General features: G+C 45.6%; 1 protein-coding gene across 1 annotated transcript in view; it reads right to left on the bottom strand.

The window, feature by feature from the left end:
* Positions 1-3,328: 3,328 nt before the first annotated feature.
* SLC22A15 (solute carrier family 22 member 15) overlaps positions 3,329-14,416 on the bottom strand; it is a 224,714-nt gene continuing 213,626 nt past the window's right edge. Inside the window, exon 12 of the mRNA XM_069202976.1 lies at positions 3,329-6,901. Within this exon, the coding sequence (XP_069059077.1) occupies positions 6,815-6,901 (87 nt within the window). The 3' untranslated portion in view covers positions 3,329-6,814. The remainder of the gene's footprint in view (positions 6,902-14,416) is intronic.

Consider the following 14,416-nt stretch of genomic DNA (forward strand, 5'->3'; position numbering starts at 1 on the left):
GGCCCATCATATCGAGCACCAGTTCCAGTCCTGACGGTACCAGAACTGTCACTCTACTACCACTGTCTGGTTATAAGGAAAACTGCATCTGTATCAACAGCACGTAAGCTATTCAATTGGCTTAAAACGAACCATCTGATTCGTCCATGGAATTGTATGGTTACTGTTATCTGTGCTTGCCTTCCTTCTTTCGAATGGTTCTGAGATTGCTGATACATGGTCATTATCTTTCTGAATGCTCTGCTGCTGAACTGGTGGATGAGGTTTTGAAGCCGCAGAGACTTGTCCCTAGTGAACATTTCAACTATACCAATTCCTGTTGGGATTGTTTGGGAGAAAGTGTCATTCAATAGCTTCAAGCCGATGGAAATGATTCAAATTCCATATGTATTCAAAGTCTCTATGACTATAACACTTGGGGTGGTTTCTGATGATTGCGATATGAAAACAGTTGATTCTGTGCTTTCTGAGTTTGAATATTGTACTGAGTTTGCGTCAGGAACTGTCAGGGGTGCTGGCCAGACTGGTGTTAGGGAAGACAAAGGAGGCAGAATAATGGCACAGAGCTGCCCAAGATCACCCACAGAGTCAAAGAGAGAGGATCCAAAAGTGAAGCTCTAGTCAAGGGAATAAGAGCGATAAGGCTCAGAAAGACCATGTATTCAAGAAGCAATGTAGCACCCAGGCGAACACCCGAGGACGATTGTGCAAGATATACAACAGCATAAACCAGTGGTTCCCAAACTCCTTGGTGCGCCGTCAAAATTAGCCAGGGGCGCCGCACACAGTCTGGAAACCACTCGGAGGTGCTTTTAATCGGTAGCTTTTCACCGTGGTTTTGGAAACAAAACCCCCTGCATTAATTATTGTGACCAGCGGAGGGCGCCAGAGTACCATTAATAATATCCCTATGACAAAAGAAAAGAAATAATTTAAAATAAATGGTTTTCAGGAACCTGAACGAGAGAATTAAGAAGTCAAACTGTAAATAGTGTAGGTACAGGCTGGGATTACGTTCCCCCACCCGCCAAAAAAAAGTAACATAATGGGGAGCCGTGGCCAACACGGCCAATAGGTCAAAGGAGCCGGGGATCGAAAAAGTTTGGGAACCACTGGCATAAACAATAGAGGGAATGTGGGGTAAAGCACTCATGAGCTCCACACAGTAGGACTGAAGCTCAGTAAGTTCCTCACCCACAATTGCTGTTACAGAGTCCGACTGCTAATACCCATATATTGGATATACAAGCGAAGGCAGGGTCTTTGGGTCTGACCCTATGGTGATGTTTTAAAAGTAACTGGAAGACAAGACTCACAGTGGACAAGAAACACCACCGAGGTTGTCAGCTGAGCCCACGGATCCTGGCGATCAAACAGGAACACGTATGGCAGTAACAGCAAGGATGTAGAACTAAACAAGACCACAACAGACAGGGAGCTAGCAAGGAGGAGTGCTTAACAGGAAAGAAGGATAAACCAGGGCACACGTGGCAGAAAGCATGTAAAAAACATACAAGGAAACACAGCAGGCAGAAATAGAGCAAGGAATAGCTGAGGCTCAGGAGTCAAGCAGCACTGCGGGAAGTGCCAGTTCAAGAAGAAGGATAGCTAAAGCGCAGGAACAGGAATAAGGAATAACCGCAGCTCAGAAACTTCAGGAAACAAGGGTCAGTCTCACCGGAAAAGAGCCACAATGACCAACAAAGGGCTGAAAGGAGCTGAAGCTTAAAGTGCTAGAGTGATAGCCTGCTGCTGTGAATGGACACATCCATTGCCTGTGGTGCATTGCTGTCTCTGCTGGGCTGTGAATGTACTAGTCCATCCTCGCCTCAAGAGCATTACTGTCTGTGCCGGGCCAGGGTTACAGTCTGCTGCTGTGAATGTACAAGTCCATCCTCACCTGTGGAGCATTACTGTCTGTGCTGGAGTGACAGCCTGCTGCTGTGAATGTACAAGTCCATCCTCACCAGTGGAGCATTACTGTCTGTGCCGGAGTGACACCTTGCTGCTGTGAATGTACAGGTCCATCCTCACCTGTGGAGCGTTACTGTCTGTGCCGGAGTGACACCTTGCTGCTGTGAATGTACAAGTCCATCCTCACCTGTGGAGCGTTACCGTCTGTGCCGGAGTGACAGCCTGCTGCTGTGAATGTACAAGTCCATCCTCACCTGTGGAGCATTACCGTCTGTGCCGGAGTGACAGCCTGCTGCTGTGAATGTACAAGTCCATCCTCACCTGTGGAGCATTACCGTCTGTGCCGGAGTGACACCTTGCTGCTGTGAATGTACAAGTCCATCCTCACCTGTGGAGCATTACCGTCTGTGCCGGAGTGACACCTTGCTGCTGTGAATGTACAAGTCAATCCTCACCTGTGGAGCATTACTGTCTGTGCCGGAGTGACAGCCTCCTGCTGTGAATGTACAAGTCCATCCTTACCTGTGGAGCATTATGGCTGTGCTGGAGTGACACCTTGCTGCTGTGAATGTACAAGTCCATCCTCACCTGTGGAGCATTACTGTCTGTGCCGGAGTGACAGCCTGCTGCTGTGAATGTACAAGTCCATCCTCACCTGTGGAGCATTACCGTCTGTGCCGTAGGGACAGCCTGCTGCTGTGAATGTACAAGTCCATCCTCACCTGTGGAGCATTATGGCTGTGCCGGAGTGACACCTTGCTGCTGTGAATGTGCAAGTCCATCCTCACCTGTGGAGCATTACCGTCTGTGCCGGAGTGACAGCCTGCTGCTGTGAAAGTACAGGTCCATCCTCACCTGTGGAGCATTACTGTCTGTGCCGGAGTGACACCTTGCTGCTGTGAAAGTACAGGTTCATCCTCACCTGTGGAGCATTACGGCTGTGCCGGAGTGACAGCCTGCTGCTGTGAATGTACAAGTCCATCCTCACCTGTGGAGCATTACAGTCTGTGCCGGAGTGAGAGCCTGCTGCTGTGAATGTACAAGTCCATCCTCACCTGTGGAGCATTACCGTCTGTGCCGGAGTGACACCTTGCTGCTGTGAATGGACAAGTCCATCCTCACCTGTGGAGCATTACCGTCTGTGCTGGAGTGACACCTTGCTGCTGTGAATGGACAAGTCCATCCTCACCTGTGGAGCATTATGGCTGTGCCGGAGTGACGGCCTGCTGCTATGAATGCAGAGTCCATACTCACCAGTACACAGTGTTACTGACTGTACCAGACCCCAGTAATGGGCAAAGATCATGCATGCGGTTAGTTTATCAAACAATGTCTACGACCCCATGAAATTTTTTTGTTGGAAGTGTGCTCAGCAGATAATACTTAATGCAGTACACAAAAGGACATCACTCCCTTTCAAAACAGTATATTTCCTTTATTATTGTGCGTAGGAACTTTGCAAAGTAAATCTTCACTTTTGTAAACAAAATATTTTTGATAGCACATGTAATGTTATCTAATTTTTTCTATTAGACAAGCATTTATCCTATGCGTCTGGAGGGTCTGATGTTTGGCTGTGCCCTTGAAGGGAAGACTCGAGGGCAATTATGCACAGAACTCCTAAGCACTCCATCCTCCGACTAAAGACACTGGCATTTGTAGGGTCGAGCGGGGTAAGAGTGAGTGACCCAGCGTGTTTCCCTCCATATCACGCTCAACTTTGAGCAATGGAACCAGAACATTCCAGACTGTCCATACACTTCCAATGCAGGGAAGAGGGCGTGGGGAGAGGGGTTACTTATAAATTCCATCTTAGAGGTGAACGTCTACATGTCACTGACAGTCCATTGAACCATTCTGCCTGGGGAGGGGGGAGTGGGGTTAAAGGCAGTCCCATATGCAACAGATGGGAAAAGCCTGTTAAAACAATTGTAAAATGAAATAAAATTTTACAATAGCCAAACACCTCCCTTCAAGGCAGCGATGGCTGGAGCTTCAATAAATATGTAAAAAAACAAAACAAAAGAACAAAACAACCTTTACCTTGTTTCACTGTATAACAAACCTGGCATCTCTCCTCTTTAGCTGTTGATCCAAATGAATATTAATCTCCAGGCACATATTTAGCAGAAATAATGCATGAGGTAGCTTTAGATAGTCCAATGCACGCGAAGGCAACCGCTTGGTCCCACCATTATCTCTCAATGTCCTGCCCAGGTGCACGACAGATGCAGGATTTGGGAAACTGGCCTCTGGTTCGGCCAATGAACCTGAGGTTCTCCATTAAACTGCTGCAGAAGCTGTAAGCTATCTGAAAACCACACAAGAGCTGCTAGTGCTTCCTTCTGAGCTGTTGTGTCTACAATCAGTCCTCTATACTCCTGTAGCAGCTGGTGGAACCCGCAACACACTGACATCAGCTAGAATTCGACGATCAGTCTCTGTACTGCTGCAGTTGGCGATCCCCTCAACACACTGACATGAGCTACAATCCTATGGTCAGTCCTCTGTACTGCTGCAGCAGATGGCGGTACCCTACGACACACTGACATGAGCTACAATTCTATGATCAGTCCTCTGTACTGCAGCAGCTGGCGGTACCCTGTGACACACTGACATGAGCTACAATTCTATGATCAGTCCTCTGTACTGCTGCAGCAGATGGCGGTACACTACGACACACTGACATGAGCTACAATTCTATGATCAGTCCTCTGTACTGCTGCAGCAGATGGCGGTACCCTACGACACACTGACATGAGCTAGAATTCGACGATAGGTCAACTCTGTACAGCTGCAGCTGGCGGTACCCAGCGACACACTGACATCAGCTAGAATTCGACGAGCAGATCAGTCCTCTATACTGCTGCAGCAGCTGGCGGAACCCTGCAACACACTGACATCAGCTAGAATTCTAGATTAGTCCTCTGTACTGGTGTAGCTGGTGTTACCCTACGACACACTGATAGCTAGAATTCTATGATCAGTCCTTTGTACTACAGCAGCTGGCGGTACCCTATGACACACTGACATGCGCTACAATTCTATGATCAGTCATCTGTACTGCAGCAGCCGGCGGTACCCTATGACACACTGACATGAGCTACAATTCTATGATCAGTCCTCTGTACTGCAGCAGCTGGCGGTAACCTGTGACACACTGACATGAGCTACAATTCTATGATCAGTCCTCTGTACTGCAACAGCTGGCGGTACCCTGCGACACCTCTCTAGAGGAAGCAGACTGAACAGCTTGTGTACTGGAGTGAGAGAACAATGAATGAGTGGAGACAGATCCAGCAGATCATGCACCAGGGCTAACTTAAAAGAGGGAAAACGTGCAGGAGTTGCTGGGCCCAGGGTGATATAGAAACAACTAGGGGAATAAGGGCAGAATTACCTGGATGCAGTAAATACGGGGAGTGTTTACAGGTAAAGGAAGCTGATCTGCAGGGCTACGCACGGGAACAGAGACGGAACAAAAAAAGACCCCAAAGGAATGTGTAGGTGAGGGAATGGATGAAAAGATACGCACAGAGGAAGTGAGTACATACACGGGATTTACCACCTGTGAACAGCGAGGCCCATTTTGTGACGCTCTATGGAAATACAGGTCTGCTCTCCATCTGTAGCCATAGGCGACGCTGCTCTTGCAACAAGAGATAGCGTATATGCAGAATGTGTCTTCTCGTGGTTGCCTGTCCCACTATCCACTGGTCCATTCCGCTAATCCTACTAGCAATTACAGCGCCTAACGATAGAAGGCTTAAAAACACAGGGGCATTATGGGAAAAGAAGTGTATATACCAGTGGGCACTATGAAGGTGCTAGTAGAGTGAAGGCTCTTACATGAGAGGGATGTCCAGGAAAAGAGACGGGATGTCTGGCAGTACTCGCTACCTGCAACGCCGTTGTACGTATTGGCCTCTCTATACGACAAGAAGCACCCCATGCTAATGGAAGCCACCATCAGATCGACGATTACCACAAGCAGAGCCTCTTTCAGTACAGCACATCCTGGTGCAGCGAGATACCGCTGGAACCGACGTGCGCTTGTGGTTGAAGCCAGATGGGAAGCCAAGGTATGCCTGCCGAACCACCGTCTCCCCTTTAACTTGCTGTTTATCCCTACACGACGGCCCTCTCAGCACTGGACATTTTGAGTGGCAACATTGTCTCAGAAAGAGCCAAGTCAAAGGGCCTGATTTAGATTTCAGCGGATGGGTTACTCGGTCACAACAGTGACGGATATTCCGGCCGCTGAAATCTAAATCCAATTATATCCTATAAGATTTAGATTTTGGCCAACGGAATAACCGCCACCATTGTGATGGAGTAACCCATCCGCCAATGTTTAAATCAGGCCCGAAGTCACAGACATGGAGCAATGGTTCTTCAACCTTGAATCTCCCGTCAATCCACAATCACTGGTCAAGTTATTCTCTGGCTTGCACCTTGTTGGATGATGGGGAATAAGCACGTGAATCTACGCAAAATAGCAGACTGGAAAACTGAGAAATGCCACATATTCGTGATCACATCAAAAGCGCAGCTTACATCCCCCACAGGTGAAGGCACCACATTAACTGTAAGACGTCTATTGCTCTCTAACTCGTACTATCGCAAGGGGCCTTTTTCGATCATGAGGTCTCTGCAAATAACTGGCAACTACTGGATTTATAAAAATAGACATTCTGTTGCATAGCAGTCTTTTTTCGCTGGTCGTCACGGACGTTACTTTTAAATAAAGAGGTTGCGAATAGTTCCTTGAACCTCAAGCACGCAACGGAGCAGAGCAGCCCCAGAAGCCGGTCAAGGCCGCTCAGGTAGTCCCAGATTGGTCGATGGGCAGAGGGCCCAAAGGGATGCTCGCAGAGAGCACTCTTTGGCAGTTCAAGTGTCACTTTATCAGTTTGGCCTCTTCTTCAGCATCATAGAACTCTTCCTCTGCGCTGCTGCTTTCCGCACTTGGGTCCTCTCGGTCACCCTACAAGAGAGAAAAAACGTTCATGCTTTCAACATAGAAAAACAAAAATGCACAACTCTTAGAAGGTAAAGTTTGGTATCCTACGTAACAAGGAAGGAACTCATGGTCGTGGCACACATCAGGGAGGTGAAACATGCAAGACGTGACAACACTGAGCAGTGGTGATAACATCACAAGACACCTTTACCGCCTCAAGGTGCAATGTCACTGAGACATTCAAGAAATGAGTTTAAATCATTGGGTAAAAATGGTCAATTTGTTATTATAAGGAAATTTACAGCACAATATGGCATTACTTTCAGAATTTAAAGCAGTTTTCTGGTTGGGGGGAGGGGAGGAATCAAGTTCTAGTTATTCAATGCTGAATAGCCAAGAAGTAGGATTTAAGATTGCTCTCCACCTTGATGGTGTCTGGTTGAGTTTGGTGTGACACTGTGAAATTCTTTCACCAGATGGAACCTGAGATGAAAAATACCAGTCCCTGGTGCCCCCTGACAGTACTTGCAAGGACACTGCTTGGGTATGGTCCTGCGGCTGCCTGTGCCATGCATTCTGAAAACAGATCCCTTGTTAACTCGTATCACCCTCAAGGCAACGTGTGAGAAAACTGCAGAATGAGGTCAATAAGGCGCCAGCAAAAAGGCCAACAGAAAATTGAGGAAAAATTATGTTTATGTGCTTGGAATCATAAAAAGATACAAGAAGGTGAGATATTAATAGTACTTTTAAGAGAGATATTTTATTTCTAAGACACAGAAGGAACGATCCCCAAACACCACCAGATGTTGAAGATGGAATATTGCTGGTGGTGTTTTGATATACAGATTCCTTCCCTGTTTTTTGGAAATTGCGTTACAACATGGAACAAAGATTCAAGGTTTTCACCCTTTGCCCTCAAACAAAAAATGTCTGTCAGTGCAGAGGTTTCTATGAGTTTACAAGCAGGTTTATGTCTTCATTTGGGTAATCAAATGTAAAAGGTTACATTATGTGTTCCGGTTATTATAAAAATCATTCATTTTAAATTAATTATAATTTTGCTAAGGCTGCAATTTTATTGACATATCAATGCATGAATTGCTTCTTAAAATGAAGTGCAAATAATGTTTGTTGTTTTTTTTATATCATTATAAATTTAGTGTAACTTTAAAGTCTTTGGTAATAGCTGCTTTTTGGAGCCTCGGTCATGTGTGTTCTTATTTACTATTAATTTAGAAGGAATGCAGCACGCCACAAGTGAGTTTAGTATGTTTGTTCAAGGCCGCGCAAATTACTGAAGATCTTTTCTCAGACTTTTCTATACATCTAGGTCTTGTATGTGACAATGGTCTTACGTTTTTTGTTAATATAGATAATTCATCAGTTGTGACGCGTGCAGCAACATACAACATGGACGCCACATGTATGTCTGCCTGTACTCGCTCTCGCACCGTTCCCAGTGTCAATCCTTCACCCACATGCCTTGGCTTCTGAACGGGGACCACCAACTGCACAATGAAAAGAACTGAATCACTTCTGCATGCCCAGTGATGGAGCCCACCTATCACCAGGGCACAAGATGACCCCTGACCCTAGAATACAGGGCCTTAGTCAAATGGCACTTGTTTATTAAGGCTTCATTGAAATACATATTACTGGTTTAATATGTTGTTAAAATCAATTTAGTACACAGACACAATGTGGAACAATAGCTTTTATGCACATGTTAGAAGTATTACTCATTCTATGTGGGGTTCAGTACACTTATAAAATATAATGGATTATTTTTTCACTGCGTGCCAAGAATATAACCTTTGGTCATCAATGACATCATTGATAATATGAGTGCAACATCTGAAATGACATAATTGATGACAACACTGTCCATGGCGGGGGAGCGAGTTATAGTTACTTTTGGGAACAAGTTGATTACTTCGGATAATTATAACTGGTGAATTTCAGTGGTTTTCTTAGTTTAAAATGTTACGTTTTAAATGACCATTCCACCTAACCATAATGGGATAAAGATAAAATATCAGTAACAAAAATATTGTGGACCAAATATCATGTCAAGAATAAAGAGGATAAAAATATTGTGGAAGTACGTTTGAATAGGTAAGCAGTTTTACTATATTTAACTCCACATATATGAACCTTGGCGATATATATATATATATCTTCAAGGTGCATATATGTGGAGTTAAGAATACTGAATCTATACTCACCTATTTGCACGCACCTTGTAGATATTTTTGGTTCTTGAATGAAAAAAAATTGAGATTTACTTAAAAAAACAAAAGTTACAGGGACATTACAGTCAGGCTCACATTTTAAATGTACAAAACCAAAGAAATTCACCCGTTAGAGTAACTATAACACGTGCCCTAAGGCAACTATAATTCGCGCCCCGGCCAGGCACAGTTTTTTCTTCAAAAATGTTACTGCAAATGTTTTATTGATATCATCAGTGATGTTATCAAAGATGTCATGAGTGCCGTAATTTGTGGTGCAATTAGCAGTGCATGGAGAGGGTGCGAGTTATAGTTATCTTAGGGCACGAGTTATAGTTACTTGAGATTACTACCTATAATAGGTGAATTTCTATGGTTTCATACGTTTAAAACGTGAGCCTAACTATAACGTCCCTGTAACCTTTGTTTTTTTTCCATTGAATGTCTATTTTTTTTTTTTTAACGTATAGTATTTTTCATGACTATACGTTAAACCGACCATCGCCACACACGGCCTTTGGCCATGTGCGTTGGCGTTTGGCCACAGGGCCTGGCCTGCATCCAGGCCTGAGGCCAACCCCTATAGGCACCCAACCTTGCACCGTGCGTGGCAGGGGTTGACAGTAAGGCCTGGCCTGCAGCCAACCCCTTAACTACCAAACCTTACTCTGCACACGAACCTTTGACCATGCACGCCGAAAGTTGGCCGCAGCCTGTCTCTCAGGCTACGGGGGGCTCAAGGCCTCCCGCGCTCCCATCCATTTGTTTTTATGTTTTTTTTTGTTTTTTTGCCCTCTACATGCTATCTGGGACTGTGGGGGAGTCTCAAGGCCTCCCATGCAGTCCCAGCTTGCATTGCTCAAGCACACGAAGAGCTGCTTTTTATAGTAGCTCCCTGCTTGCTGGAGCAATGATTTCATCGGTCTTCCCTGTACGCAAATTTGCATGCATGGAAAACAGATGAAAGCTCCTCATTCTGGCAGCGTGACTTGTTTTACAGATCCTGCTGTCAGAAAGTGGACTTTGTTTGCTTTTGCTTGGTGGGAGCTGTCAGCTCCCACCAAGCAAAAGCAAACAGTTATGTCCCGGAGGTGGGCACCCCGGGACATAACAGGAGCCGGCCCTGGGGGGGTGGCTTTCCCCAGGGCCATTAATGGCTCCACGTGGCGGGCCGCATAGTACCCTCCAAAGTACATAGCCCCGGAGAGGTGGTGGTCCCCGGGCCTAAGGGGATACACATTCTCTGCATGCTTCCACCATCTAGTGTGTTGGGTTTGGAAGGTTGCAAGTTGTTGTATTTTCTTTAAAAAGTCATTCGAATCAGGAGGTATAGCGACTTTTTCTCTAGCTGGTAATGCGCATGGGCATCAACTCCATTGTAAGATTATTTTCCCGCAGTTGGGTGAGAATGGAATGTACTGTAAGCGTAATAAGAATTAAATGCCCGTGCTTGTGAGTATCTGGAAAAGACCGTAATGGACACAGGTGTCCGAGGAGGGGCATGTATGTATGTGGTGTAGCCCATGTAGCTGCCTTACATATGTCAGCTATGGGTATGTTACCTAAAAAAGCCACAGATGCTCCTTTTTTTTTTTACGAGTGGAGTGTGCTGTAGGAGGATAGTTTTGTCGTCTTTTTGCTTAAGCATAGCAAGTCTGGATACATTTGACATACTGGATTCAGTAATAGAATTGACTGTGTGGAGGAGAAAAGGTAACAAAAAGTTGTTTAATTTTTCTAAATGTTTTTGTTCTATCAATGTAGAACATAAAGCGTTCTTTTCACATCTAATGCGTGGAGGGCTCTTTCAGCAACAGAATCATGGTTCGGAGAAAAGACTGGGAACTCAATAGTTTGATTCTGATGAAATGCAGATACCACTTTTGGTATAAATTTTGGATTGGTGCAAAAAACTACTTTATCCTTGTGTATTTGAGAAAAGGGTTCTATCAAGGTTAAGACATAGAGCTCACTTACACGTCTAAGGGAAATGACGGCAACTAACAATGCACGTTTTAAGACAGGAATTACAAAGGACGTGAATGTAGAGGTTCAAATGGTGGTTCCAAGAAGGTACACTCTTAGGTCCGTCCATAGAAGCTTTAATGACTGGGATTTTAAAAAGAATGTCTGTTTTGAAGGTAAGTGTAACCTTATAGGAGTGTATGCTAAGTTTGCCTTCTGTAAACGAAGAAGACATAAAATAATATTTTACACTGACACTTTGAAGGGGTCCCATCGTTATGACATGCAATAGCAGACAAATCATTTCTACTTTGCTGCACAGCATGCTCTAGTAGTAGGCCTACATGCCTCCATAAGAATAGCCATACATTCTTGAGGTACGTTTAAGGTATCTAAACTCTATGACTTCAGAAGCCAAATTGCAAGCTTCAATTCCTTGGGTGCCTGATTTGAGCATGGTTCTGAGCGAGTTGGTCCGCGGGGAGGCAAAGCTTCTCTGGAGGAACCACTGATAGTTATAGCAGAGTGGTGAACCATGGCTCCCTGGCCCACAAGTAACAACGTGAGAGACGTTTGCCTGAGTTGCCGAACCAGATACGGAAAGAGAGGGAGAGGTGGAAAAGCGTAGCCAAATATCCCTGACCAATACATCCATAGAGCATTGCCCTTGGACTGGGGGTGCAGTAACCTGGAGGCAAAGTGTGGGCATTTTGAGGTTTCTCTTGTTGCAAATAGGTCTATGTCTGGAAAACCCCACTTTTGGAAATCGGGAAGCAGGACTCGAGGGTGGAGTTCACTCTCGTGGACTTGTCACATCCTGCTGAGGAGGTCGGCAAAATTGTTGTGTATTCCTGGGAGGTGTTCTGCTAACAGGTAAATGTTGTGATAAATGGCTCATTGCCAAATTATCTGTGAAAGATGAGACAGCTGCAGAGAGAGTATCGCCTAGTTTTTGCCCACAATACATGGTTGACATGTTGTCTGTGCGTATGACGACTGCCTTGTTGATGAGGTGAACTATGAATGCTTTGAGTGCTAGGTAAACAGCTAGAAGCTCCAGTTCGATGTGTGCGATCCCAAAAACCCTGGACTGTGAGATCCTGAAGGTGAGCACCCCACCCTGTCTGAGAGGCATCTGTTGTCAGAATGATCTGTGGAACAGGGTCTAGGAAAGGCCGCCCCTTCAAGAGCTCTTGTTTCACCACTGCAGAGACACGAGATTCTCTAGACGACCCTGTGCCTGAGACCATTGGCGTGAAAAGATGCAACGGACACATGTGAAGACTGGAATGTGGCACAATGGCAGTGCAAGTGACCATCATGCAAAGAAGCCTCATGACACATTTTACTGTGACTTGGTAATTGGGGCTAAAATGAGAGCGATGTGTCGGACAGTTTTGCGTCCTTGATGCATTGGTGTAGGCTGGTCCCAACTGTGTGTTGAGAATGGCCCATGAGGTGCAGTTGTTGAAAATTCAGTGAAACCTGGTTGTTGAAGCAAGCCTTTGGTGACCTGAGTGTGATGCAAACATTGTGTGGGGTACTGGCATTGATGAGCCAGTTGTCTAGTTATGGAAAGACATTAATTGTTTTGCCTGCGCAAGCGAGCTGTGACAACTGCTAGGAATGTTGTGAACACTCTTGGGGCCGTTTGGACCCTGAGTACTTTAAATCCGTAATGTTGTCCTGCTATCACAAATCTGAGGTATTTACAATGTGCTGGAATGTTAAAGCAGGCATCCTTTAGCTCCAGTGCTCAGGGAAAGTCGCCTCGTTGAAGCAGTGGGATCACGTCTTGAAGCGTGACCATATGAAAATCTTCTGATAAGATGAAATGGTTTACAGGTCTGAGATCTAGAATAGGTCTTAAGGAGCCATCCTTATTGGTAATGAGAAAGTATATTGAATATAGTGAATACACCCCTGTTCCTGGATGAAGTGGAGGAACTGGTTCTATCACTCATTTGGCTAATAAGGCCTACAAATCCTGTTTGAGCAGAATGATATAGTCTGCTGAAAGCATGCAAGTGCGAGGAAGGATGTTTGGAGGTGTGGAACTGAGCTCCAAACAGTAACCATGTTGGCTAATATCCAAACCCCATTGATTAGTTGTGATATTTTGCCAGTGATGGGAAACAAGTTGAAGACATCGTCCATCAGGTGTTAGGTAGTCGGTGTAGGAAAGTACAATCTTGCTTGGCATGTTACCCCAATATTTCACTGTATATATTTTGATTTAGTCTATGTGTCACTGGGACCCTGCCAGGCAGGGCCCCAGTGCTCATAAGTATGTGCCCTGTATGTGTTACCTGTGTGATGACTAACTGTCTCACTGAGGCTCTGCTAACCAGAACCTCAGTGGTTATGCTCTCTCTGCTTTCCAAATCTGTCACTAACAGGCTAGTGACTAAATTTACCAGTTCACATTGGCATACTGGTACACCCATATAATTCCCTAGTATATGGTACTGAGGTACCCAGGGTATTGGGGTTCCAGGAGATCCCTATGGGCTGCAGCATTTCTTTTGCCACCCATAGGGAGCTCTGACAATTCTTACACAGGCCTGCCACTGCAGCCTGAGTGAAATAACGTCCATGTTATTTCACAGCCATTTACCACTGCACTTAAGTAACTTATAAGTCACCTGTATGTCTAACCTTCACCAAGTGAAGGTTGGGTGCAAAGTTACTTAGTGTGTGGGCACCCTGGCACTAGCCAAGGTGCCTCCACATCGTTCAGGGCAAATTCCCCAGACTTTGTGAGTGCGGGGACACCATTACACGTGTGCACTGTACATAGGTCACTGCCTATGTACAGAGTCACAATGGTAACTCCGAACATGGCCATGTAACATGTCTAAGATCATGGAATTGTCACCCCAATGCCATTCTGGCATTGCGGGGACAATTCCATGATCCCCCCAGGTCTCTAGCACAGAACCCGGGTACTGCCAAACTGCCTTTCCGGGGTCTCCACTGCAACTGCTGCTGCTGCCAACCCCTCAGACAGGTTTCTGCCCTCCTGGGGTCCAGGCAGCCCTGGCCCAGGAAGGCAGAACAAAGGATTTCCTCTGAGAGAGGGTGTAACACCCTCTCCCTCTGTGTAGGACAGTACCATCTTGCCTGGCATGTTACCCCCATTTTTCACTGTATATATGTTGTTTTAGTTGTATGTGTCACTGGGACCCTGCCAGCCAGGGCCCCAGTGCTCATAAGTGCGCCTGAATGTGTTACCTGTGTTATGACTAACTGTTTCACTGAGGCTCTGCTATCCAGCACCTCAGTGGTTATGCTCTCTCATTTCTTTCCAAATTGTCACTAACAGGCTAGTGACCAATTT

The sequence above is a fragment of the Pleurodeles waltl genome, chromosome 8 (genome assembly GCF_031143425.1).
Source record: "Pleurodeles waltl isolate 20211129_DDA chromosome 8, aPleWal1.hap1.20221129, whole genome shotgun sequence".
In the NCBI taxonomy this organism is placed as follows: domain Eukaryota; kingdom Metazoa; phylum Chordata; class Amphibia; order Caudata; family Salamandridae; genus Pleurodeles; species Pleurodeles waltl.